This window comes from Anopheles funestus, chromosome 2RL (assembly GCF_943734845.2).
Source record: "Anopheles funestus chromosome 2RL, idAnoFuneDA-416_04, whole genome shotgun sequence".
Taxonomy (NCBI): domain Eukaryota; kingdom Metazoa; phylum Arthropoda; class Insecta; order Diptera; family Culicidae; genus Anopheles; species Anopheles funestus.
This window is the reverse complement of record NC_064598.1, coordinates 4,787,658-4,812,288: the sequence shown is the minus strand read 5'-3', so window position 1 is coordinate 4,812,288 and position 24,631 is coordinate 4,787,658. Positions and strand designations below refer to the sequence as shown.

At 44.1% G+C, this 24,631-nt stretch overlaps 5 protein-coding genes across 12 annotated transcripts in view; 3 read left to right on the top strand and 2 right to left on the bottom strand.

Moving 5' to 3' along the window:
• Positions 1-9,258, top strand: part of LOC125762687 (uncharacterized) — a 116,855-nt gene extending 107,597 nt beyond the window's left edge. For all 5 annotated transcript variants that reach the window (XR_007418242.1, XM_049425071.1, XM_049425072.1 and 2 more), the window contains one exon: positions 7-9,258. Coding sequence is in view for 4 of the 5 variants with exons in the window: in XM_049425071.1 (XP_049281028.1) it covers positions 7-40 (34 nt within the window). In the remaining variant the exon portion in view is untranslated. The remainder of the gene's footprint in view (positions 1-6) is intronic.
• Positions 1-15,406, bottom strand: part of LOC125762692 (uncharacterized) — a 185,863-nt gene extending 170,457 nt beyond the window's left edge. For 2 of the 4 annotated variants that reach the window (XM_049425083.1, XM_049425080.1), the window contains exons 1-7: positions 15,241-15,406; positions 12,340-12,489; positions 12,052-12,211; positions 10,747-11,112; positions 9,983-10,319; positions 9,768-9,901; positions 9,488-9,547 (exon numbers count right to left, since the gene is read on the bottom strand). In XM_049425083.1, coding sequence (XP_049281040.1) covers positions 9,488-9,547; positions 9,768-9,901; positions 9,983-10,319; positions 10,747-11,112; positions 12,052-12,211; positions 12,340-12,431 — 1,149 coding nt within the window. In that variant the 5' untranslated portion in view covers positions 12,432-12,489; positions 15,241-15,406. The remainder of the gene's footprint in view (positions 1-9,487; positions 9,548-9,767; positions 9,902-9,982; positions 10,320-10,746; positions 11,113-12,051; positions 12,212-12,339; positions 12,490-15,240) is intronic. The other 2 variants (XM_049425081.1, XM_049425082.1) reach the window with 2 other exon arrangements.
• LOC125762694 (EF-hand domain-containing protein 1-like) lies at positions 12,573-15,551 on the top strand. Its single transcript, XM_049425086.1, has 3 exons — positions 12,573-13,716; positions 13,887-14,071; positions 14,131-15,551. Exons 1-3 carry the CDS (start codon positions 12,968-12,970, stop codon positions 15,228-15,230), a joined length of 2,034 nt encoding a protein of 677 aa, XP_049281043.1. The 5' UTR covers positions 12,573-12,967; the 3' UTR covers positions 15,231-15,551.
• Positions 15,552-15,652: 101 nt separating this feature from the next.
• On the top strand, positions 15,653-17,703 carry LOC125762712 (uncharacterized). Its single transcript, XM_049425164.1, has 3 exons — positions 15,653-17,141; positions 17,213-17,415; positions 17,478-17,703. The coding sequence occupies exons 1-3, from the start codon at positions 16,032-16,034 to the stop codon at positions 17,542-17,544; spliced, it is 1,380 nt and encodes a 459-aa protein (XP_049281121.1). The 5' UTR covers positions 15,653-16,031; the 3' UTR covers positions 17,545-17,703.
• Positions 17,704-17,754: 51 nt separating this feature from the next.
• On the bottom strand, positions 17,755-24,585 carry LOC125762685 (uncharacterized). Its single transcript, XM_049425067.1, has 5 exons — positions 24,161-24,585; positions 23,707-24,098; positions 22,240-23,492; positions 22,043-22,169; positions 17,755-21,979 (listed from the first exon to the last, which is right to left on the bottom strand). The coding sequence occupies exons 2-5, from the start codon at positions 23,824-23,826 to the stop codon at positions 18,050-18,052; spliced, it is 5,430 nt and encodes a 1,809-aa protein (XP_049281024.1). The 5' UTR covers positions 23,827-24,098; positions 24,161-24,585; the 3' UTR covers positions 17,755-18,049.
• Between the last annotated feature and the right edge of the window lie 46 nt (positions 24,586-24,631).

Below are 24,631 nucleotides of genomic sequence, written 5' to 3'. Positions count from 1 at the left end.
AAACAGACTTCTGAACGCACCGACGGTAACTAAAATCTGACTACGGTATTACCTGGAGCAGCTGTTTGGCGATCGGTGGCGCAAATCGCGCCCAAACGCCACCCGTCCGGGACAGCAGCCCACAGCAAACGAATCGCTTGACGAAACCGGCCCCCAACCAGCCCGGCCCGGCAGTGGCAGTTTGCGTATGGTCACCGCTACCACCAGCACCAGTACCACGACCACGACGCTCGGCAGTACCGCGGCCACGTCCGGCTCGTCGGTCAGCGGTCCCGGTCCGGGCGGTGGTCCACCATCGTCCGGCAGTTCCACCGGTGCATCGGTCAAATGTACCGTCGTTAACCGGCTGCACAGCATTACCACGGGTGGGAGCGGCTCGCGGTCCGCCGACCTGGAGGGAGCCGGTTCGAGCAGTAGCTCGAAAAAGCGACAGCAACGGTCCCGCATCACGTACGATCGGGAGCAGGGAGTACGGTTTTACCGCGGCACGGAAACAACCGATAGCAACGATTGTGATTGTGAAGATATTTAGATAAGTCGTCGTCCCACGCACACACGAGTAGAAGAGCTACAAGCTCGCCACCTCCCCCTACCGACAACCCTCCCCCAGAAAGGACCAACAATGCGCGCGTCCACACACACACACACACCCGCACATCCCGAACGTGAACCTGAAGTGTGTACTGTGTGCTCCGGGAAAGTGTGCAAACATCCGAAGGAAATGCGTTCCACTTTATTCACAGTAGCACCACGTAGCAGCGAGTTGTGGTTCGACCGATCAATATGCCCGTACAGTGCAGTATCGTTGCTAAAACAGTGACACTACAGTGTCCGAGTGTGGTCAAATATAAGCATCCTTCCAGTTTGTTGGTTCCAATTCTAAAATACTCTCTCATGCGTACATGCGTGTCTGTGTGTGTGTATGTGCGTCAGCCTTGGCGTACGTTCCTTTGTGATCCCGGTGATGCGATAGGCTAAAATGAAGCGAAATTATATTTAACAAAAAAAGGAAACAGTGCGAACAAACAGAGCCCGTCAGTGTGAAAAAGCTTGCGGCAGTTACAAGTGACACGTGTTACTCCCCTTTTTAATAGGAAATTAAACCATTTTGCGTAAAATAGTAGTGATAAGGTAAGCTAAGTTAGTACTATTTAAAAATTACATTCAAAAAACAAAACAAAAAAAAGATCCCCCGTTGGTGCCATAGAAGGTGTTTCGGAATTAGTACACACCGAGCATACGTTATCGCTGTCGTTTCCCCCCTCAAAAAAAAACCAAACCCCTGCTAGCGAAAGGCAGTGTGGTGAAGAATGTACCTTACCACGATCGTAGCACCATTTCAGCTAGGTGTTTATGAGTTGCTTCATGAGTGAAATTTGCACTGACACTGTGGCGAACCATTGATCATCCCTGAATGCTTCTAGCAGAAAGCTATTATCAGCCGGCTTTGATTTGCTTTCACCGATTAATCCTGCTGGTTGAGCGTGGATAGCAAACAAAATTCAAGTCGATCGAATGCGCAATACAAACAACATCATCAGCATGTAGTGTGTATGTTAACAAAAAACGTGTAACATTTAGCGTCAACCTGCCTTAAATGCACTTCCACCTTAGGTAGGTAAATGAGCCCTACGGATAGCGACGGTTTACGTACGTAGCATCTTCTATTCTTAATATAACTTTATTCTAAATTTCATTTATACAATAATTGAAATTGTTTAAAATGTATGTAAATTAGGAATTATCATTTACTGTGTCTGGTTTTAAATTGCGAAACTGCAAACTATACCATTTACTATGCGCTCTACTTTTCACAACCAAAAAAAAAAACAAAGAAAAAGCTATCGCAAACACGTTCCCAGGTCCCAGTAAAATGAGAAAATAATTCAGATCAGCTTCTTCCAAAAGACGGAGGCACGGAAAAATGCCGTAGCGCAAAACGAGAAACATTAGCAACTTTCAGCTTCTTTTCCCAGCTGTTTTATCGGCCATCGTTCCTTTCCGGCCATGTGGGCTACTGGCGAAAGTGACCACTTGTGCTCACTGCTTGCAGTCCTGTACGGAATACAAATTGAAATAATCTAATTCACAACGCTGGTAGGGATCCAGGCCAGAACGTTGCTAACAACAATAAGAGAGAGAGGAAAAAAGCACAACACACTAGTCACGGGTTTAAAGCAAATCCAGCAGCAGAAGCATCTGCCGGATGGAAGGATGGATAATTTCTTTTGCTCACCTTTTTTTGCATTGCTTTTTTAAAACTTCGAAACGTTAAGCGACAAAAGCTTTGAAACGGAAGAATTCCATCTGGACTACCACACAGACAACGGTTTTCGTGGTTTGCAGTACCTACGAGCGACCGAAGCTCGAAGTGTCCTGCAGCGCGCTCACGGAAGTGGTAGATGCAGCAAAGGATAATTGTTCATTGAGCCCTTTATCATATAATTAGGCGTCTCACTTTCTTCTAGCTACACAGCCCCATACACTACCGTTCTGGTCGATTAACCCGACGACACAGTGTGGTAGGATCTGTTTCTGAGATCGTTTCTGTAACAGAAAATTCGCCCAATACGCTGGAACTTGCATTAAAACACTGCAGGCTGTGGCATAGACCTAATTATATGATATACGATGAAACAATTTCTTATCTGCATCTTGCCTGACTTCGATGGTAGACATAAAATGGTAGGTTAACACTAATAACTCCTGAGCGTTGGCGTTAGTCTAGGGTTAGAACTCGAATTTCACATGGTCCGAAGCGTTCCAGTAATTGTTAAAATCATAGACATTTTAGGCGACCGTTGTGTACAGTGTACTTTGCACATTAAACACGGTGATAATATACGCTTTAATTATAAAGATAAGAAGCAAATGGGATGGGAAAAAAAAATTCATCGACATAGATATAATCGTCACAAACACTTCTAGGAAGTAAGAATTAGATTTTTCACATCAAGCTCATTTCTTCATACTATTGTTGCTATCATCGAAATCCTTTTACCAGTATTCATTCATTTTGAAAGTGTATTAAATCACAAATCAATTTTGCTACTGCTTCGTTCGCTTTGATCTCTTTTTCGGTGAAAAGAAAGGTGGACAATAACTTGCAGTGCAATCATTGTGTTTTGCAAAACAAAACTCTTCAATGATGGGTTCTTTTCGTTCCCAAAATAACGTTCATAAGCACTACGTTTTGCGCAGCATTTTCATCTAACTCGTCTCATGTTGAAGCCATGTTAGCTTCGTGTGTTTGTTCCTTGAACAGGTTCCATTTCGGCTATGGGTTGATTCTTCCACATCAGCTTAAAGCTGAACACTGTACAGCATCTCCAGTTATCGTGTTATCGAACCGTCGGACATAAATTTAATTTTCTTTTTAAATCCACTACAGCACACACGTGGTGTATGAGGGCCTTGGTTAGCAACATGAAAATTCAACAGAATAGATATTACATTCCCTCATCTTCTCATACGCTCGCACCTTCTTTCTTTATCGTGTTTTTTTGGTTTGTTACGGCGAAACTCATTTCTCTCGGTATATTTTTGCTGGTTTCCAGATTCGCCGTCTTTCGGTGGCGTGTATCCTTAGGTCGTTCTTCATTTTTACTGTTTCCTTGACCCTATTGCTTCGTAACCAAAGATGTCTTGATATTGTGTTTAAGTAAAAACGCATATTTTGCAGGTAAATGGGTATTTTTACTTCAATCAATCTTACTCTTTGTGTCCAATTTTTTTATCATCCTTGAACATGTGTTATTAAATTTAGTTGAATGAAATTTACATCATCTTCGACTTAATACTAGCTTTACAATGTATAAACCACTAAGAAATAATAGTAAAACATAAAAGAATCTATTTCACTTTTCTTGTTGGTATTTGTAAAGTAGCTTGTAAACGTACGATGGAAGCGAAGCTTATACCATCGAAACGCGTGAACTCAGACCTAACAACCAAGATTTCTAATACACGGAAACGGTATCTTTTCGAGCTAAAACTATAAAAAAATCGCTAGGAATTACCGTTCGAACTGTACTAATAGTGCAGATTACAAAAGCTAAGCTAATTATCACATCATTCGTTATCTGTTCTTAAACCTATTGTATAATGTCACTTCCTTTCTTCGAAAACTAGCGTATAATAGGCAGATAATGAATAGGATAAGTATGCCGATAAAGCATAGAACCATTCGTGTTATATAACTAAGAACTTATCCATATAGCGAACCATATGTGAACTGAACGAAGGGAAGAGAGTTGTCACGTTGACGGTGTGAAGTTGCTAACTTGATATTGCTCCATAACCATGAACGGGATACATTCACTATTTTGTTATCATATCATAGAACATGTTTATACAAAAGTTTATGTTTTACGACAAACAAAAAAGCCTTTTATTGTTTTCTGAATACATTTTTGATATTATTAACAAAAAACACTGTTAACACAATAGGCAAATATTACAAATACCAATCCCAGCATTGTGAAGTGAGCAAAATCACTTTAACGACTCGTACCGTGAAATCGTGACGCGGTTTGCTTCAATCACACGTTGAAGCAAACGTGAAAAAAGACAAACATAAAATTGCTTTGGAAGATTGCTTTAAACAATTGTACATAATTTTGAAACAATTCAAACAAAACGAACGAAAATCGATCAACAGAGTAACAAAACCCAATACAATAAAACAACTGACGTAGTGACGGAACATGCATAGTAGCGTGCCGTAATATATACACAAACACACATATAAGCGATTAAATCCGTGGGGGAATCGTTACGTCGTTGCTCCAGAAAGGAGCGGTAGCAAAGAAAAGTGAAAGAAGAAAAAGCAGCAGCACGCTCACTAACGATAAGGTTGGGGAGGGTTTTTTTCCGCGGTAAAAGATAACAACCTACTATCTTTGGGCGAAATGCAAACATCCCTAAAAAATAAGTATCCCGATAGCATCACCGTTGAAAACAATATCAACCCCTATCAAACTTCAATTTTCAGCGCAATGGCAATGCTTTACTCACCTTTCCTTTAAGGTAAAAGCTTTCACCCTTCGGTCTAATATCCTTTAGCACCTTATTTCAGTGCCAGAGAAAGAGAAATCTTGTTAAAGAACCATACAAAAAAAAACAATACTTTCCTCCCGTTTCCGACATTTTTACGTACATTCTTGCCATCGGGTTCCATTTTGCCTGTAAAGTGTGTCAAAATATGGGACCCATTTACTATTTGCAAACTTGAAAATTTACGAATTTACTCGCTATTACCGTGTGCGAACAGTTTTCACCCAGGGTACACAGTGGTAATAAATGTCACCCGCTGCAGATACCCGAGCATGCTTCTACATAGCCGCCCAAAAACCCAAACCCCCTCCCCCAAACACCCGTGAACCAAATATGTAGTATCGCTATAAAGCAGAGGAAGGAAATAAATAAATAATACACCGAACAAACACAAAGATTCAACACTTTAGAAATATTGACAATGTGTGCCTTATGATGTATTTTCTGCTAAGGTTTTGTTGTCGCTCGTGTTTCTCATTAATGGACACGCGTGCGGAAAAACCGCTCCGGGTGAGATGTATTTTTGATAAACATAAACATAAAAAAAAATACTAGAAAATCAACCCTCACAACCATTGCAGACCAGCATGGCGTCTGAGATAAAGGGATGTATGAGTGTGTATGGGAACTAAAAGAGAGTCTTGAGTGAATGTGTGTATGTGGATGTGAAAAAGCCCGAATAACAAAACTAGAAGTATTGTCTATTTAGACATGCTTTTTTACCTCTTACTTTATAAATCCTCTTGTTTGCAAGCATATAAAAACCTTCCGGTGCGGTTTGAGCCAACCGTTGGAAGGATGTACCACATAATTCTCAGTGTCGCCAGACCGTTTGCTGGTAAAGTGTTGAATGTGTACAAACACACAAAAAATCTATACCGTTTACATAACATTTCTGCTATCAAACAACCCCCCAAACAAAAACGGAAGCTAAATTCCCAAACATAACTTCACTTTTCACCTAATTCAGGACACACAACGCATTTACTTTTTCTCCTTTCGCACACACAATTGTGTAGTTATGCCTTACGGGATTACTTTAACTCAAACTTTATCCGCTTTCGATCCTGAACACATTTCAGTGGGGGAGAATCCTTAACCCTCACTGTTACCATTACAACATGAAACAATGGCACAATGATATTAGAGTTGTAAGAGGTCCCGGGAACTAAACAATATGCGGTGTATAACGTAAAAGGCTTCCATAAGCGAACCAGCCGCTTCGGAGAGCACTGGCCGTCGTATGGCGTTTGTAAATATTAGTCTAGAGAAGGTTAGTCCGTAAATATGTGCTGCTAGCACAAACATAGCGCTAAGGAACCATTCAGACATAAACAAATAAATCCAAAGACGCAGGACTCTGTACGACAGTTTAGCATTACAAAGGCAGAATCCGTTTGGTCAAACAGATACCAATACACTAAGGTGGAAGTGCAATGATGGCAAATAAAGGCGAACAATTAGGCTGTTTCAACGAGTAAAGTATCAGATTTAAACGCACACACATAAATGCGGATTTAAACCGAAGATCAGGAATGTGCTACACAAAATCGTGAAAACAGGTGGACGTAAGGCCTTCAAATGCTTCTAACGTATCTTCTACTGCTACGACCATATGTCACTCCTTTCCCACATATGCCACACACCGACACACACACACGCGTTTATTATGATATTTAGATAGCAGCTTTAATAATTTGTTGACTCGATTATTAAGATATTCCGATAGTGAGGTAAATTAACAATTAGGCACTAACTGTAGGCCCATGGAAAAATGGGGAAGATACATTTAGCAGGGGAAACTTCATTTTTAGTGAGCGAACAAAATGAAGCATACTGTGTGCTAGACCGAAACACTAAACAGATGATGAATTAAGCTAACAATTGAAATAAATTAGTAGGTAAAGGTGGATACGCGCGGAAACCAGCTGAGCGCGTTAAGTGATTTCAACAAAATTCCTTGAATGATAGATTACTCAATACTCAAGAGTCTATATTGAACTGTTAACTCGTTTCTCTGTAAATTACACGATTTGCCTATAGTAGAGTGTATGTGTGTGCGTGTATGTGTACCAGGGAGTGAATAATACTGAAAGGGACGAAAGCGTTTGTAATAACTTTAGCAGGAAAAGTAAAACTGCTCGCACTATTAAACACGAACCCGGCGGATACATAGAAGAATAGGGCACGGGCAGACAACGGCAACATATAATCAAAAGTGTCCTAACGCATATGAGAGATAACGTGTGGAATTTATGATGACAGAAACAAAAATCTATACATATAAAATAAAACCCAATCTTCCGTGCTGATTGCTTGCAGATCCACGATCGGGATTGTTAGTATTATGGACAGAGAGAGAGAGAGCAAGAAAAAAAACATGGAGATCCTTTTAGAGATACGTGCTGAAGTAATGCATGGCATAAACATGATGTCGATCGCTGATGAAAAATGATACCTTTTTTATGTTGCCCGTTCCCATCAACCAATGGTAATAACATAATCGTTTAATTACTTGGCAGTATAACAAACAGCTAATCTGTAGAGGCCTGTCTGCCAAATCGATTAATAAAATAGCAAAGAAAAACCCGCAATATTCAGCATGATAAAACATGCTATAAAACAAGTATCCCCCGAGCCTGATGACTAGCGACTGGCGCACAATGTACCCAGTTTCCGCAGGGTAGGCGCGAGCTTCGGCGAGGTTTTAACAGCGCAGGGCGTGGCATGAAATCAAAATGGACAGCGAATTAAATGCATTATTCCTCGGCTCATTAGCACGCTTTTGACACACTGCATCGGTTGACGATGGTTTTTATCTTCATGGAAAAGCTTTTTTTTTAGTACAAGCTCAAACACTCGGGGATGGCGTGCGAGGGGCACAGCTGATAAACATTCGGTAAATTGAAAATTTAATTTAACGCTCCGCTTGCAGCACTTGGAGAAGTCGATTGAAATGAGGTGCAAAAACAGGAACCGGTGATAGAATCGAACACAACAACGGATGGAGTAGCGTAAGCATTTAATTTACAATGTACGTGAATGATAAGTTCTACCAGACGGGAAAGCAGCAGAGAAAATAGCATGCGCGCCTGAATAAACAACGGAAAACGGAACAGTCGTTGAGTAATTGGGTAAATTGATTAATTTTCCTACTTTCGTTTCTCCAAATTGTGCAGCGGCCGAACGAGCGATCGATTGAAGTTGTACAATGGGAAATTTAATGGCGATTCTCAATAGAAGTGCTGTTGTTCTGTATCGTTATTGATCGATTTGTACCAAACGTATAGAAACTGTGTGAGGTGGAAGAAATCATCGAAAACATGAAATTGCTTGTGTAAGTTCTGCAACAAAAACAAAACCAACCCAAGATAAAGCCGAAAAACACAACCCCCTACCCGCGAACAGGAAATTCAAACAAAACTTGCATGTTACTAAAATAAACGTTTAATGTTTACGACCAAATCAAAACAAAACAAAAATAAAACGGGAGAAAGGGGAAAAAATTAAATATTCTTAGCAATGTATTAAATAAACCCACTGGTGATGGTGTGTTACGATGTAAACCAGAGTGTGTATTAGAGTATGTATAGGCGAAATACATCGACTTTAGCGAACCAAAACAAAAATGAGAAAAAACTTTAAAAAAATACAATTTAAAAACCCGCTAACTACTGCTCGTTCATTCAAAGATATAAACATATAATAAACTGATATTATAAATTTAAACTAAACCAAACAAAAACCCAGAAGGATACTTAATTCCTTCAGCTAAAACAGAACAACCTGTTGTAATTATTGTAAACCATGCATAAAAAACCGATAGCGATAAGCGAGCGAGGCACCGTAGTGAATGAATGATGCTAGAACAGAACGGTTAAAAATGCAACAGTATAAAACAAAACGTCTCGGCATGTAATCAGAACAAGAAGGGGAAAAGCACGGTGAGAAAGTGAACGCGCAGAGCATAGCAATGCATAGCAAAGAAACTAATTAAATCTGTTATCTTGAAACTGATGTGTTGTAAATAACCTAAGCATAATGCACAGAAAACAAACGTAACAAAACGAAAATCAGAAAAAAAGAATGAAAAGGACAGTCAGAAAAGGCAAGAGGAAACGAGTAACGGGGGAAACAATACAACAAAAATAAACAAACAAATGAAACGAACAATTTGAAATAAAGACGATTGAAATATTTAAATTAATGGTGTGTTATGACTGTACCTGCCGAAAATAGGTAACAATAAGCGATTACAGTCACAGCGGTTTAAAGGTCATTTTTACAAGACATTTCTAAAAAAGACATGATGTCTTACAGGAGATCTCAAGTATACTGGACCTTAGAGAAGTTCCAACGGTTCTCAACTATCCCGCGTAACGCTATATTGCCTCAGTATATAATACAAAAAAATAAAGAAATAGCCACATACCTTTAGGTCATCTTCCAAGACACTGATGCAAATGTCAATTACTGAACCGCCGATGATGAGCTTGAATGAAGAAAATACAAACATAAATCTTTGACCTAAGCATTGAGCAACATGTGAAATGTTCTTTCTTGCTGCAACAACTGCAGGAGAGTTCTTTCCTGCAAATGCACTTTAACAATGCATCCTACTCTAACTCTTCAAAAGAACCTCAACCTCAACGGCACATGGATTGTTTTATTTAAAAAAAAATGTATAAAAATAAATGCAAAGCTCAACTAACCGGAGCACCAGCACCATCAGCAGCCAATGAGGTATCATCTTTCCGCTCCATCTCCGACGAGCCATTTTCAAGGCGTGCAAGTTCCACCGCAATGTCAGCGGCAACATGTGCGTTATTTTTTATCAAACCCATATCTGGAATTGAAGGTAAACAGGAACAGATTTTTATACAACCATCTAGCTACGGAACTGTTTCACCCCTCCATAAGATCTTACTTGCATCTAGGCTTTTCCCACGCGTCAACGCTGAAACGGCAGAGAGTATGAATGGCGTTACTTCTTTGCCCTGAATTCTTTTGCGTTCCGCGTCTCCGAGCGCTTCTGCAATCACCGCATTCATCTCGGCGGCATCCATTGCGTAGCGTTCCGGTATCGGCACGCCAATTAGAATTCCTGACCCGAGCCCAAGCGCACGGTTCATGTGAAGCATCTTGGCAGCGACGGTTGCACTGGTAAGATTGTAGGCCGCCTTTGAACCGCTGGAGCGTGTGTAGAAGGCGGGAAATTCACAGTCCTCGCTGCCGTAGGTGGTAACGCATACGCCTTGAGTTTCCTGGAATGTGATTATGGTAGAAAGTCGGCATTGGACAGTTGACATATAAAGGAGAACTTGCATCGAAAGGTTGCGAAACATGTTGAAAAAATTAAACATTATTTTGCCCCGTTTCGAAGGTGTCCGACATCTATATTACGGCTCAACAGCTTTACTTTCTTTTCAGCCTCGTTGTTACACAGTACCACGGACCAGTGTGTAATAAATCATGAATTATCAATTATTATAATAGACTGCTCATTGAAAGCGATTGGCAGAAGATTTATCCTGCATCCTACAGCTTAACGGAACAGTGGCCAACAACTGGATAAGATGACGTTAAATAGCCCTTTGGGAAACGTACTTTACGTTCTAGGCGCATCCAGTAAATCGCGTAACAATAAATCATTCTTCACACCGCTAACCTGAATCTTCCAGTTCCACTTACCAGATATTCCAGCGTTCGCGGTATGTCCAGGATTGACTTTACGCCACTCGATACGACCGCCACCGGGCAGCGGCCAAGTTCGATCAGATCCGCCGAAACGTCCATCGTCCGTTCGCCTTCGCGATGCACTCCACCGATGCCGCCGGTCGCGAAGATACGTATACCGACGGCATCAGCGACAAGCAGTGTACCCGCAACCGTTGTGCCACCGTTTCGACCCGTCGCCATTACGTACGCCATATCCCGACGGGACGTTTTTAGCGTTTGTGTGCCACTATCGTTACGGGCCAGCAACCGCAACTGATCCGCTGCTAGGCCCACCTTTATGCGACCTCCGACAATCGCTATCGTGGCGGGAACTGCTCCCTGCAAAATGGAGAATGATACATTTAATAAGGACACGTTTGCTCTAGGAGAAGAGCAGAGTAGAGTGTGCGCTAGGCAGGGATTAAATTCGCAAGGGAGTGAACCATGCTTCGTCCTGACAAAGCGAGTGTTAAGAAGAGCTTGTTAAAGTCGGTCATAGTTAATCCTAGTCCCGAGTTCCCCCGTTTTCCATAGAGGAAAATCTAGTACAGTCACCAGTACACTACACACACTCGCACAGAATGTGTTTTATCAATTTTTATGCTTCGTTCCGGCGGACTGCATTTTGCTGATGACAGAGCAACCCATTCAAACCGTTGCGTTCTCTTCTGCAGCTGATGGTAAAATTTGGTTTTAATTGAATCCTGTGGTTTCGAAGCAGAATATGCACTTACTGGCCAAAATCTCTATCCTTGCTCGGAAACTGTCTGGTCCCTTCGTTTGGCGCACAGTGTCCCGATTAAGATCCTCACTCTGTCCACACTACGTGCACCGTTCTCTTTAAGCAACCACAACCTGCACTGCTGCCCGTGCGCTCTCCAAAACCACGCTCTTGTGCAATGCGGTCAGTGGGGACCGTGCGGTTTGCGGTTTTGCTAGTAGTTAAAACTCAGTTAGTAACCGAAATTGCAGTCAAACATGAGCTTCACATCGCACAGTTTAAACAGTCGACGAGTCGCATCGACTGAATCGGTCCCTGACGGAAAGCAAAACGGACCCCTAGCACTACTGATACCATCATCTTCGCTATCTTCGCAAAAGAAACAAAAAAAAAAGTCAACACTAGCGCACGACAACAGCATGCGGTTAAGCGGACGGTTAGTCCACCGGGAGATGTGCTAATTGCTGCAGGTCCAAAAGGATGCCACAGTTTATGTTTTCCCTTCCGTCTGCCCCCTCAGTGGCGCGCCCTTAGTGGCGCGTACACTTATCACCTACCTGCTGCCGTACGATCTGTTCCACCTCTAGCGCCGTGTCGAGATTGTGCGGATACGGCATTCCGTGTGTAATGATGGTTGATTCTAATGCCACTACCAACTGTGGCGTGTGCCGGAGGGTTTCGCGCACTTCCGGTGCGATGTCGATCAAGGACGAGCTACTTTCGTTTTTTTTTGTTTTCATTTCATTGTGTTATTCCATACGGTTGCCGAACGATACATGAAAAGAGCGTGAAGTTTAGTTCGTTTCGTGCTGGCGAGGGCAATATTTTTATATGTTTCATTTTACCTGATACGACGTTTTGGTAATGCTGTACCGTGTTTGCTTACACAATACCCTCGGGAAGAACGACGGAGCATCGTGGCCGGTATGCGTAACATTTTGGTGAGTCGATATTTGAGCAGCTCGAGAATCAAAGAAAGCTGTAATAAATATTTCCTTTAAATAATATAAACAAAAATTAATTTAATGAATGAACTGAATGAAAAATGAATGAACTTAATTAATTATTGTGCAAATAATGCAACTGAACAGTAGGAATGTCACAGCTTTTATTTAAATATTTAAAAGTTATATAATTATGTCACAACAAGTTTAATTTTAGATTAATCAAGTATTTAAAAAAAACCATAAAAATATGAAACTTTTCCAAATGTTTTCCAAACAACGACGCAACAGGTGTGGCCGAAATGAACATGCGCAGTGCTTCACATATCACAGGCACCTCTGATCGTAACGATGGCAGCCACTCGCCATAGAAACGGTGGTCGATTTTATTTGTTGAACAATGCAAAAGAGCACTCTCTGGTACAATAATACACAGTTCGGCGGGTTTTCACATAAAGACGTCTGAAAATTTTCCCATTTAATATCTATTTTGTATAGATATTTACACCAAGAAGGATTAATTATCATAATGGAGGGATTGCCAAAGCTACCCGGTAACGATTTTGCGAACCGACTGCGCCAAAAGCATCATGTGCCGCAGAGCTTCAAGTACATCAATGGCTACCCGATTCCGGTGCGGCCCGAGTGTGGTCTCGGTGGCGAACGGCTGAATGAAGATTCCATCCAATTTTGTCCCGAACCGAATGGTGGCGGCAACAATACGGTTCTGTACGATCCGATCCTTACGTACGGTCGGGTGCGGCATCTACCGGTCAAACCGTACCAACCACATTTTGTGCTGTACGATCAGAAAACGCTCAAATTCAATGCATTCTTCCGGCAGGCGGTACCGGAGTCGGCCACCGAAACGTTCCGTATACGGTATGTGCACATTCTATACTTTCTCGAGGACGACACGATGACCGTGCTGGAACCAACGATCGAAAACTGTGGCTATCCGCAGGGTCGGTTGGTGCGCCGTGGCAAGAAACTGAAGAATGCGGACCGGGAAGAGTTTTACAATTGGAAGGACCTGAATATCGGCATCGATGTGGAGATGCATGGTTACGTGTTCCACATTACCGATTGCGATGCGTACACGAAAGAATTTCTGCTTAGCAACGGAATTGAGCTGAACGAGATCGAACTGCTCCCACCGGATCCGGCCATGAACGAGCGTTCGATCAGCCAGCGACAGTCGTTCCGGCATCACAAAATGTACCCAGTACCGGACGATAAGCTACGCAAGTATCTCGAGTATCAAGGGAAGGTTCTGCAGTAAGTACTCTTAGAGCGCTTGAGGACGTAGCGAGTGGGCGGGAGGGGAATTATCTTATCACTCAGTAGATTAAGTTATTATGGCATGTCGCCACTAGTGATTGGAATATCTTCTGACTACACATTATTGTACCAAATTTAATTCTCCATACAATTCGTACTCATTCTAGCTTCGACTGTGTCCTGGATGAGCGAGACCGCGATGGGGGCGAACTGATGACGTACAAACTGTTCTATTATCTCGAAGATGATACCGTTTCCATAAAAGAGCTTAAGGAGAACCAAGAAGGACGGGACTATTTCCCGATGCTGCTCCGTAAACAGAAGCTGCCAAAGAATTGGAAAGAAAATCCTGGTAATTTAACAGCTGTATATCACCACATGATATCGTCTACTAATTGTCCAACCTTGCAGTTTCTCACCCGTCCATATTTCTCGAGAAAAGCGATGCCGAAGTTTCGGAATATTATTCTCCAAAGGATTTGATCGTCGGCACGACCATCTTCGTGTACGGGCGCAAGTTTCTTCTGCTTGACTGTGACGGATTCACGCGTTGCTACTACGAGAAAGCACTCAAGCTCATCCAACCGGACAGGATGCGGCTGGATAGTTCGCCCAGGCGTATACCTCGGCTGGAAGTGCCAAGTTACCTTGGTCTCGGTACACCCGAAGATTCGCTTGCATCGTACCATAGCCTTGTACCGAAAAGCCCTAAAAAGGACGTCATCACGTATTTAGTGAATGTAAACAAATTTCTACGGTACGGGTGCGTTCTGGACACTGCACACCCAGAGGATAAAATACGCAAATTCGTACTGAGTCTATCGCTTGCTGACGGTACGATTACCATCATGGAATCAGCTATAGACAATTCAGGCATTCGGGGCGGCCGGTTCTTATCACCGCGTAAAGTTTGGCTACCCGGGTGCAATCCGGACGAACCGGAGTATTACACGGCAAAGGATCTCTATATCGGAGCGACGCTAGTAGTGTTTGCGCATCGGTTTAAAATTGTCAGTGCCGATCTGTACGTGTACCGGTACATGCAAGCGCATCCGGAAATATTTTCCCCAATGGCCATTGACAGCGTGCGCAATTATCTGTTGGCCGAAGGACATTTGAAAGACGATCTTCGGCAAGCTACCGAAGAGGAGTATAAGAAATTGGAGGCAACGACTTGCAGCGAATCAAACGATCAAGATGAAGTGCAGAAGCGACTGACCGGATTTGAAATCAATGACTCGAAAGCTTCCTCACCGAAGCCGTCGCCACGTGGTTCACCCGTTCCCCACGGAGATGGTACCGTTCGTTCAGTCGAACCAGCGGAACATCCTTGCCCACATCCAATTATACCCGACGAAGAGTTACGGAGGGCTTATCACACGAACGAACCGGAGGAACTTGCCATCCAAGCATATCGCACTTCGGAGGATCAACCTTTGTCAGCACAAGGGTCTCCCTCTCACGAAACGAAACAGAGGCCAAAAACGGTCCGATTTCAAGACGATTGCTAGGCTAATTTACCTTTAGATGTTTCCACGGCTCGCGTAGGATATTTCAACGAACTAAAAGAATATTCAAAAGGACAATTCGCACATACACACAGTACTACACACGCGCGCACGAAAAACACACACTCCGAAGCGCGCACACGCAGCTACCGTCAGCTGTTCACGTACACCGTTTGTTTATGCCGGCATCAAGAAAAGCACATACGCAGCCGTACGCCGTATGTCACCTAAATGTCATCGAAATTGTACAGGGTGATACCTTTTTAGCGGTTTTAGTTGGATGAGATTGTTTTTTTTTTAACATGCATCCATGCAATAAAGCTAGTGAAATTTTGATTTTGATTTCGATAAAGTGTGTTATTGTAATACAAATTACAGACTTTTGCGGACAAAATCGTTCAAATTATTCAAAAGGCGTGTTGAATACAACAGAGGTCGCTGATGATACACCAACAAATGTCGGCGTTTGCCGTTACCATAGCAACGAAAAAGTATGGCCACAACAAACCGGTGTGGCGCTCGTAGGAACAATTTTAAAAACACAAATCATTGCATGATTTGCTGAACGAGTTCGATCGGGATGGAATTGGATCACGCTAAATTCACGCTTAAATCCAACACACCCATTGGGTTTGAATCTACACGCTGTGAAAAATCGATAGAAAATCGTGTCAAAAAGGATATCGGCATAGATCCTTGTCCAGTTCCAACATGTACCGATGTTGCAACAGAACCAAAGGAACGGAAAGAAACTGCTGCAAGTATCTTAAATTATGACACTTTCGTGCATCAATTGGTTGATATATGGCTCATACCCTTATTTGCCCATTGCAGACTCAGACGATCAGTGCACCGAGAAGCAAGAAATTTGCTACTTATGACGACTCCAAGCTAGTCTCGTTTATACGCAAAGTGCGACCCATTGTCGAGGAAGAACTGTCCTACGGAATCACTCCAATGTTTGATTGTAATGATAATTTGTACGAAACTTCCGAACGATACCGAGTGTGTCGTCATCAAGAACTAACTCTTCGTAGCTTGATCCCTGGCCACAATACCGAAAAGAACGATGCAAACGTGTTCCACGTCGGTGCTGCAGCATGGCTTTCCATATTGACACGTGACGCTCCTCTGCTGGTAGTCGCCTGCAGTCCTAGCCACGAGGCATGGTGTGATCATTTCAGCTCGATCGTTACGGTTTTCTGTCCCAAGCGAGACCGTTACGGTGGTTCCGTACAGTGGGTAGAGCTAAGCAGCAATCCGGTTAAAGCTTGTATCGAGTCACTCGAAACGAACGCCTACAATCGGGACATGTTTGCTGGAGGCACTGTCTCCGGCGACGTGTACATCTGGCACTACGAGATGAATCTGAAGAACGAACGAAATTCCTTCGCCGAGCTACATTCGGAAACTACCGATTGTGGGAAAGTGGTCGATATGGCATGGACACGCTACAACGTGATGTCCAAATCGGACTACGCTCTACTCACCGCACACAGCGAAGGAACCGTCATACAATGGCGAGTTGGTAAAACCATCGTAAAGGATAAAATTTTCAAACTCAACGTACCGTCGGCCAGCGGAAAGGCACTCATTTTGACGCAAATATTAGCCACCTCCAATACTGAGTTCGTGGCAGGTTGTGACGATGGTTCGTTGTTGCTTTGTTCTACCACACAATTAATTCCTCTAGCGTCCACAACAGAACGATCGATCACATCCGTAGTCAATTCCGGGTCGTCTTCAGTGACCAGTGGCGGTAAGGTAAATTTGTTCTCACCGGGCACGATCGAGCTGAAGAGTCACGCGTTTAGTGTCACTAGTCTGCAGAAGATAGAAAACCGCCGACAGGAGCTGCTCATTAGCTGCGATCTTACGGGCGAAGTATTGTTCCATGACATCACGGATAGCATCGTAAGTACCATGGAAGTCTTCACTAATTTGCGCTAAAGGCGAATAAATTAAAACTTGCTATAATTTTGCAGAATTCTACTCCAACACTAATCATCAAAATGCCACTTCCGTTTAAAACACGTATTGTTTGCACGAGCGATACTGAGTACATCTTTTCACCGACGGGAAATGGGTTGCTGGAGCTTTATCGGATCGGAAGCGGAAAAGTGGACACAGTAGAATCGTCCTTACCTTTGAAAGGATCTCCAAATCTTATTAAAATGTCTGCGAATGGGTAAGGCACACAAATTTAGCAGCATAAATTCACATCTAATGGAATTTTTGTAACATTCACAGAAAATGGCTTATTACTGGAACGTACAATGGAACATTCATTCTGTACTCAGTAGCGCTGGAATACTAAAAAGGCGCCCAGGATGACCGTCTACCTATTTGGCTTAATGCATCAAATGCTTCAGATTACACCAGCACCCTATATCAATGCTGATCCCAATATTCGTATGGTTCTCTGTTGAAACAATGATTACCGCCACACCATGCAAATATAATATGCTCAATTTAGTATTATAACCATTCAAGCAAACTACGCGAGTTTGTAATTCGTTTGTTACGCTATTAACGTGCATCCGCTATTGTTTATTGTTTACAAAGATTTCTTTTATCACATCTATACTTAAAAACGATTACAATTTTATCCCCTAACGCTCCTAATCATTCGTCAAATTTAAAACGTAAAAAATGCATTTTAACCATAACACAATGAACCACTTAAATAATTTAAAAAAAACATATTCAGCTAGTATTTTATAACAGTTCTGCTTCACGCTAAATGCTATAGAAAAACATATTTTGTGGTGTACATCTATGCATTTTCTAACGATTATGTGTTCACACCAACGCCACGTAATTCATGGATGTCCTTTTTCTGTGGTGGATTGTCTTTCTAATCGAACATCCGGCACCGTTAGCCGGTGCGGCGGTGGTTCCTGCCTGTCCGATGAGTTTCCCGAAGAGGAACTCCAGTGTACCGACGATAGGCGAGATTCTCCCGAGAATAATCCTGTCTCGGTACGGTTCGTCACTGCGGTATCCGTATTTCCATCTCCACCCATTCTCAAGCTATTGCCACTAGCGGTCGATTTGCTAGCCACCGGTGTGGATGTGCGCTGTACGCTTTTTCCATCCGTTGGCGTATGCATTAAAAGTTCCCGGATTGGACTCGAGTTGGAATTGCTATTGTCCAGCCGGCTAATGTTCAGCAGCGAACGTAACAACGTGCTGTGTGAACCGTGCGAACTCGAAGAAACCGAGGAAAGCGACTGTAGATCGGACTGGGTGCGTACCATCAGTTCGCGTGTTATAAATTCCGCAAGACTCGGCGGTTTACCCATCCCATCGGCTTCATTTTCGACCGTTTCATCGTTCGGACCGACAATTTTTGCTTCTGCCGCTAGCGAGTTGGGTGACGAACCGCTCGAATGCTGTTCGAGTTGCGATCGCTTCAGCACAGGCGATGCCCAGTGAAATCCGGCGTTCTCTAGATCACGCCTGAATGATTCGGACAATTGTTGAAGAACGGATGGGGTCTCTTGCCGGTCGGCACCATTACGAGATTGCGCTGTCTGTCGCGTAGGTCTTTGCTGCTGCTGTTCATTCGCTGTCGGTGGCGCATCTTGCGTTTCAGAGAGAGGGGTCGAACGATTCGAATTGTCCAGTGAGTTGTTGAACGGTTTAACGATAATGTTTAACTTTTTCAGTTCAGCCACCACATCAGGGAGCGATGCGTCAGAACCTGATTTGTTTGCAGTGCTTCCGGATGCAACTGATCGTAGCGTTGCTTCGCCTTCTTCCGTGATATCAAACGTTGGTGCTGGACCAGGGAATTTCCTGTACGCTAACCTATCCGGTTCACGATCTTCCGTCATATCTAACCCTAACGCCGACTTTTCCACTGGTTCGACTGTTTGTTCTAGGTCAATACGCACGAACGATGCTGTTCCTGTCGACGGACCGGTTGTTGTACTTCGCACATACTCCTCGTAGTTCGGGAACTGGTCGTATCCAATGTCTGGGATCGACGGTTCATTCAGCAGCAACCGATTGCGTGCTTCAGCCAGTACCTCATCAGTGTTTGCATGATCTACGGCCGTAACTGATACCGTCGAAAGATCGTTCACTTTGCTACCGTTAACTACTGCCGGTGCCGGTGTTTCCACTTCGGGAATCGTAGACAGTTCGTGCATGGGCAGCTCATCCGGTAGCTGTGGACTAAATCGCGCAATGGCAACCGGGGGAGTGCTGCGACGTAAAGCACCACTACCAACGAACACCATTTTTGGTGCTAAGCCAACCTCCACCGAGGAAGACGGATGCGTTTGCGGTTTGGGAATATCCTTCAGGAACGGTTCGAATGGAAGTGGTTCCTTGCCCTGGCTACCTTCCTCGGAGGGACTTTCGCGTATATCAGACGCGGTCAGTGGACGGGACATTGCAATACCACTGTCTTTGCTGAGTCCGATCTGTTTGGAGGAGAAGATGTTATCAATCTCTTCGCTCACCGGATCATCTCCGATCGGCACTCCACTGGGAGCGGATGGTCCCGGCGGTGAGGACACTACGTCTGACGGATTCTTTGCTGTCTGCGATGGTGGTTGTGCAGCGCCAGAGCTGATCGCTGGTGGCAAATCCATATATTTAGTCGATTCTTGCTGCTCTAGGGATGAGAGACTGTCCTCGATTAGGCGCCGCTTCTCTTCACGCACCTGATTAATCATCTGGGACAATTCCGTTATGCGTTGGCTGCATTGTTCCGTGAGTTGGGAATAACGTTCAAGCACTTCTTGCTCTTCTCGATCGCTCAGATTGATAACCTCCACATGACCATGGGGTGTAATGATTTTTGCCACTTTCGACGATGCGTCTCGTTTGGGAGATTTTAGAATGGATTTTAAGGATCCTTCCTTCACTGTCGGTTTTGGTAGTTGTGGCGGCGGGGCCGTTGGCTCTTGTGAACCTGCTTCAATTGTACCATAGGGCAATGGCTCGCCAGAAGTAGGTTGGGTCGGTTGACTCTCCCTATCTACAGTTTTCCGTTTATCATGCTGCTTTTTACCCGTTTTTCCCATTGATGGCAGCACGTCGGTACCCACCGGCACTTTCCTTTGCTGTTTCTGCATCACTCGTTCTCTGCGCCGTAACGTTTCCATCCATATCCCTTCCACACGGCTTACTTCAGCATCATCCGACGGTTCGTTCATCAAACTGCCATCGTTCGCAGCTGAAACACCACTCCGATCACTGCTACCCAACGTTGATTGATCGGATCGTCGTAGCGTTTCGTCGATCTCTTGCAGAAAGTTATAATTTTCATCGATAAACTTCCTCAACCGATTGACGCGCTCGATTTCCTCTTCGTTCGGGGCAAGGGGAGCAGCTTGAACAACCACCGGTTGACCACCAACTGCATTACTGCTCACGTTCACGATCGATTCGTTTGGCGTCGAAACGCTCGTCGAGCTCACTCCAAGCTGGTCAATCGATTGCCGTGACATACCGAGCAATCGGACAATGTACTTGAGCAAATTTGGGTTCAAATTCGCACCCGTTGGGATGCCTTTTGTACTCGCAATGCCCACCTTTCTGCGGCCATCACTTTTCGACAGATGATACTTTGGTCCGGAAGAACCCTTCGTACCTTCGGGAAGGTTTTGTTTGTTTGTTTCGCTTGCCGCAGCACCGGGAACTTCCCGCTGAAGGATCTTTAAACTACCGATCTTCGGAGGAAGCGGTCGATAAACGGTCGATGTCGTCGACGAACTGCCCGGCGAGAATTCTATTACCTTCTTTTTGGCCAGCACATCTTTCCGTGTTGCGAGCGGCTTTATGATCGGTTGGATTGGTTCCGATTCGACCGCTACTTGGTTTTCTGGATTTTCAGATCTTACTGGAGATTTTTTCCTGTGAGCCAACTTTTTCTTGTGCTTCATTTTCGATGGTGTTCCTTTATCGTTTACGGTGATGATAATTTTTACCGGCGGTGGTGCATCACCTGTTCGCTTTTCAACGGTTTCGTACGAGTCCTTGCTAGCTTCGCTGATACTGCTTCCGGCAGATGAAGGATGAACCACATCCACATCGATTGTCCCTTTTTGAGCCTTTGTCGCTACATGTACCGTAGGAGTTTTCTTTGCATCCCTTTTGCTCTTCTTATCGGACTCATCTACCTGGTGATGCTTTTGTTGCTTTTTCTGTAGCATTGCCATCTTCTCTTCCAACTGGCGACCTAATTCTTCTACCTCCTGTTCTCGCTTCTGTAACAGTTGTTGCTGTTCAAGCAATTCCTCTTGGCGTCGTTTCATACGCTCAAGTCGCTCTATTTCCAGCTTAGCCGTACCATCGTCCATCTTTCGTTCGGATGCTTTTGCCAATTGTTCCGCCTTCTCCCGGGTCAGCTCTTCCGTTAGCAAACGGCGCTGCTCGTTAATTTGTTCCAACAGTTCCTTCAGCTTCGCTATTTTGTCCATTCCACCGGTTGCCTCAGACGGTAGCGGAATGCCCGGACGTTCGAACGTGTCCAGCACGATCGAGGCGCAACTGTCGGTGGAAGTATCTTTCCTTTCCAGCTGAATAGTACCACTTGCAGTTTTCATTTGTGCCACATTTACCACAGATGGACGCACGGTCGGTTGATGCAGATCGGACGATGTTTGCATTTGTACAATGGGACATGTTACAACGGCTCGTTGGCGTAACAAATTTTCAACCGCTTCGGCTGCCTTCCGTTGACGTGATATTGTCTGCTGTTTAATTATTGCTTCCGAAGGTACGGATTTTGCCGGCTGAAAAAGTTATCGCATTGGTTATTAAATTAATCTTCGTCCTGCATTTCTCATCGCACTTACTATAGCTAAACTTTTCAGCTTATTTTCCGCTCGCGTTAGATTGTCCAACTCCTTCGACAGCTTTTCATAATCTTTTCTCGTTTGTTGCTTTTCTAATGCCGGTTTTGTACGGTCCACCAATGGTTTGCTGTAATATATGGAATGACAATATTACATCAATATTAACCCTCAATTAATCAACCCCTTCGATCAATTACCTTCGTGCTTTGGCAAGTTCTTGCTGCAGCAGCTCGTATCTATTAGCTTCCTCCATGCCGGTAGGATCATCCGATCGGTGTTCTTCGCGCTGCACAAACCCAACCGGTTGATCGTACTCCTTTCGATATTTGGTGTTACAATCGTAGTATTGCACCTTCGTACTACACGCACCTCCGTACGACGCGGTGGACGAGCTTGACTCTGGTGGGACCACTTTCCTACGCCGCTTTCCTACCACGTCTTCCTGTTGTTGATCGCTTCCCTGCACTGGCGGTTGAGTTTTTGGTTTTTCCACTATCTTTCGGGGTGGCACTTTTCGGGGCGATTCATTCGTTCCCATCATATACGGACGCTGATCGTCATGGGTGAGAACTGAGCTTGTGGGAAAGGAAAGTGTATTGTCACTCAGATTATCAAACTGAACCGTTTTCTGTGTGCCGTAAGTGTCACGGTATGCACCGGAATGTTGTCTAGTCTCATCGTGCAACGAGTGTTGTCGTTGGCGGCGTCTTTGCTGGATCAATTCCGTGATCTGGGTGAAGGGTTGTAGTCGTTGTGGTTTCGGTAGTGATGAAACAGCGGTCGGTCGATAGTCGCTTGGTGACGTGAAGGCAGTAGCACTGTACTCATGTCCTACCGCTGGAACATTCTCTTTGTCGATATGGACCGGGCTACTACCTGGACAGGAAAGTTCATCTTCCGACTCGGACGGAATAGTTGCGGGCAGCGCGTGGAAGTTTTTTCGATGCCTACTAGATCGAAAGTGTTCATACGGGCTTGGCGTTGGTTCCGTAGAAGTGTCACCGTCGGGCGGAATGGCAGAAGCATCTTTTTGTGTATTTACGGCCACCGGTAACTCGACAGCAGGAATTACTGTTTGAACGGCTATAGATTTTGATGGCACGTATTGTTTCTTCCGCAGCTTTGCTTCTTTCTGTGCCTCTTTACGGTCCCGTTCCCGGGCCACGTTTGCTTCCGCAGTTTTCCCTCGCTGTAACGCGACTGCCTGTTGAGTTGCACGCTTTTCTTCAAACCACACGGCACACTCTTCTGCGGCTTCGGCTGCCCGGTGTGCTTCACCAACTTCACACACATTCCGCGCGTATTCCTCCTGCAAGTTGCGAATGTGTTGCCGTTTCCAGGCCTTCACTTCTTCACGTTTCGTTTGTTCAATTTTGGCCAACTCTTTTTCCTTGGCATGCTGATAATTTTGTCGCACTTTTGCTGCTAGCTGTTTTGACTGTTGACGGACCTGGGACATGGGATGAGAAATGGACGAACAAAAAGCAGTTAGCAACAAAGCTGTATGAAATATGTTTCACACCATGGAGTGACCACAACAGTTCACATCAGGCCCAATTACGTCACCGTCAAAAGTGCCCAAACATTAAAATCGAGGTCACCTTTATGTGCCACTTGCTGGACAAACGAAAACGCGTCTCCCTACCCTACGCACGTGTACGTACCTGTACCAGCCGTCGGATGCGTAGTTTTTCGTTAGCAATCTTACGGACACTTTCCAGATCTCCCAACGGGCTCGGCACCATCGGCAGCTCAACATCATGCACGGTCACACTAACGGACATGACGCTCTCCCGAATTGCACCACGCAGCTGTCTTTAACCGCGAGTTCACCACGATCGCTGCAGCGCGATAAGCGTATGCAACGGTTCAGTTCAAACACTGCTTAAAGCAATCCAACAAACAAACGTACATTCTTTGCAGTATGCGTGGTGTTTTTCGCTCTGTTTTGGTTTGCCGTGTTTGCAGGTACACTTGCTTGATGTTTACGCTTTTCTTATTTCCATATCTCCCTTTACCATGTTCGCTTTTATTCCGTTTGGAACGCAACGGTATGCTGTTTGAAGATGTAGTTGTGACGTTAGCATCATTACGCACTGTGTTCGCCAGATAACGTACCTTCCTGACAGCAAACACTCGCTTCTATAAGTTTTCTTTTCGGGAACGAACTTTCCTGCATAAGTGGAGACAGTTGGTAGTTGGTAGCAAACAATACGAAATGTTATAAAACTGATAATTGATGCAACATGATAATATGCGGAATAAAACTGTTCTCGAAGCGAGAGAGAAAGAAACAAAGTTTGTCAGTTATGAAACTCGCTTGAATGTGGCGCTTGACAGCTGTCGTCGTTCCATCGGTTGCCGCTAGAGGCGCTGCTGTTTGCACGTTTCCATGATAAAGCCCTGTTTACACCATTGCATATCATCCATAGACTCAAAAACAAATTTAAAAATTAAATCATATCAGCAATTTAAAAAATCTGTTCGTGATACTTAAATTACTGATCAACACACTATTTTTCTACAGAAACCATCTTTTTCATACAACAAAATTTAACATTCAAATGGAAACCTCATAAGAAATCTATA

Excerpts from the sequence above, each read along its gene's own strand:
- LOC125762685 (XM_049425067.1), bottom strand. The coding sequence starts at position 23,826 with ATGTCCGTTAGTGTGACCGTGCATGATGTTGAGCTGCCGATGGTGCCG. Across the intron at positions 23,493-23,706 it reads GCATCCGACGGCTGGTACAG|GTCCGTCAACAGTCAAAACA; the intron begins GTACGTACACGT and ends CCCATGTCCCAG. Across the intron at positions 21,980-22,042 it reads AGCTGAAAAGTTTAGCTATA|CCGGCAAAATCCGTACCTTC; the intron begins GTAAGTGCGATG and ends TAACTTTTTCAG.
- LOC125762694 (XM_049425086.1), top strand. The coding sequence starts at position 12,968 with ATGGAGGGATTGCCAAAGCTACCCGGTAACGATTTTGCGAACCGACTG. Across the intron at positions 13,717-13,886 it reads TATCAAGGGAAGGTTCTGCA|CTTCGACTGTGTCCTGGATG; the intron begins GTAAGTACTCTT and ends TACTCATTCTAG. Across the intron at positions 14,072-14,130 it reads GAATTGGAAAGAAAATCCTG|TTTCTCACCCGTCCATATTT; the intron begins GTAATTTAACAG and ends CCAACCTTGCAG.
- LOC125762712 (XM_049425164.1), top strand. The coding sequence starts at position 16,032 with ATGGCTCATACCCTTATTTGCCCATTGCAGACTCAGACGATCAGTGCA. Across the intron at positions 17,142-17,212 it reads ATGACATCACGGATAGCATC|AATTCTACTCCAACACTAAT; the intron begins GTAAGTACCATG and ends ATAATTTTGCAG. Across the intron at positions 17,416-17,477 it reads ATTAAAATGTCTGCGAATGG|AAAATGGCTTATTACTGGAA; the intron begins GTAAGGCACACA and ends TAACATTCACAG.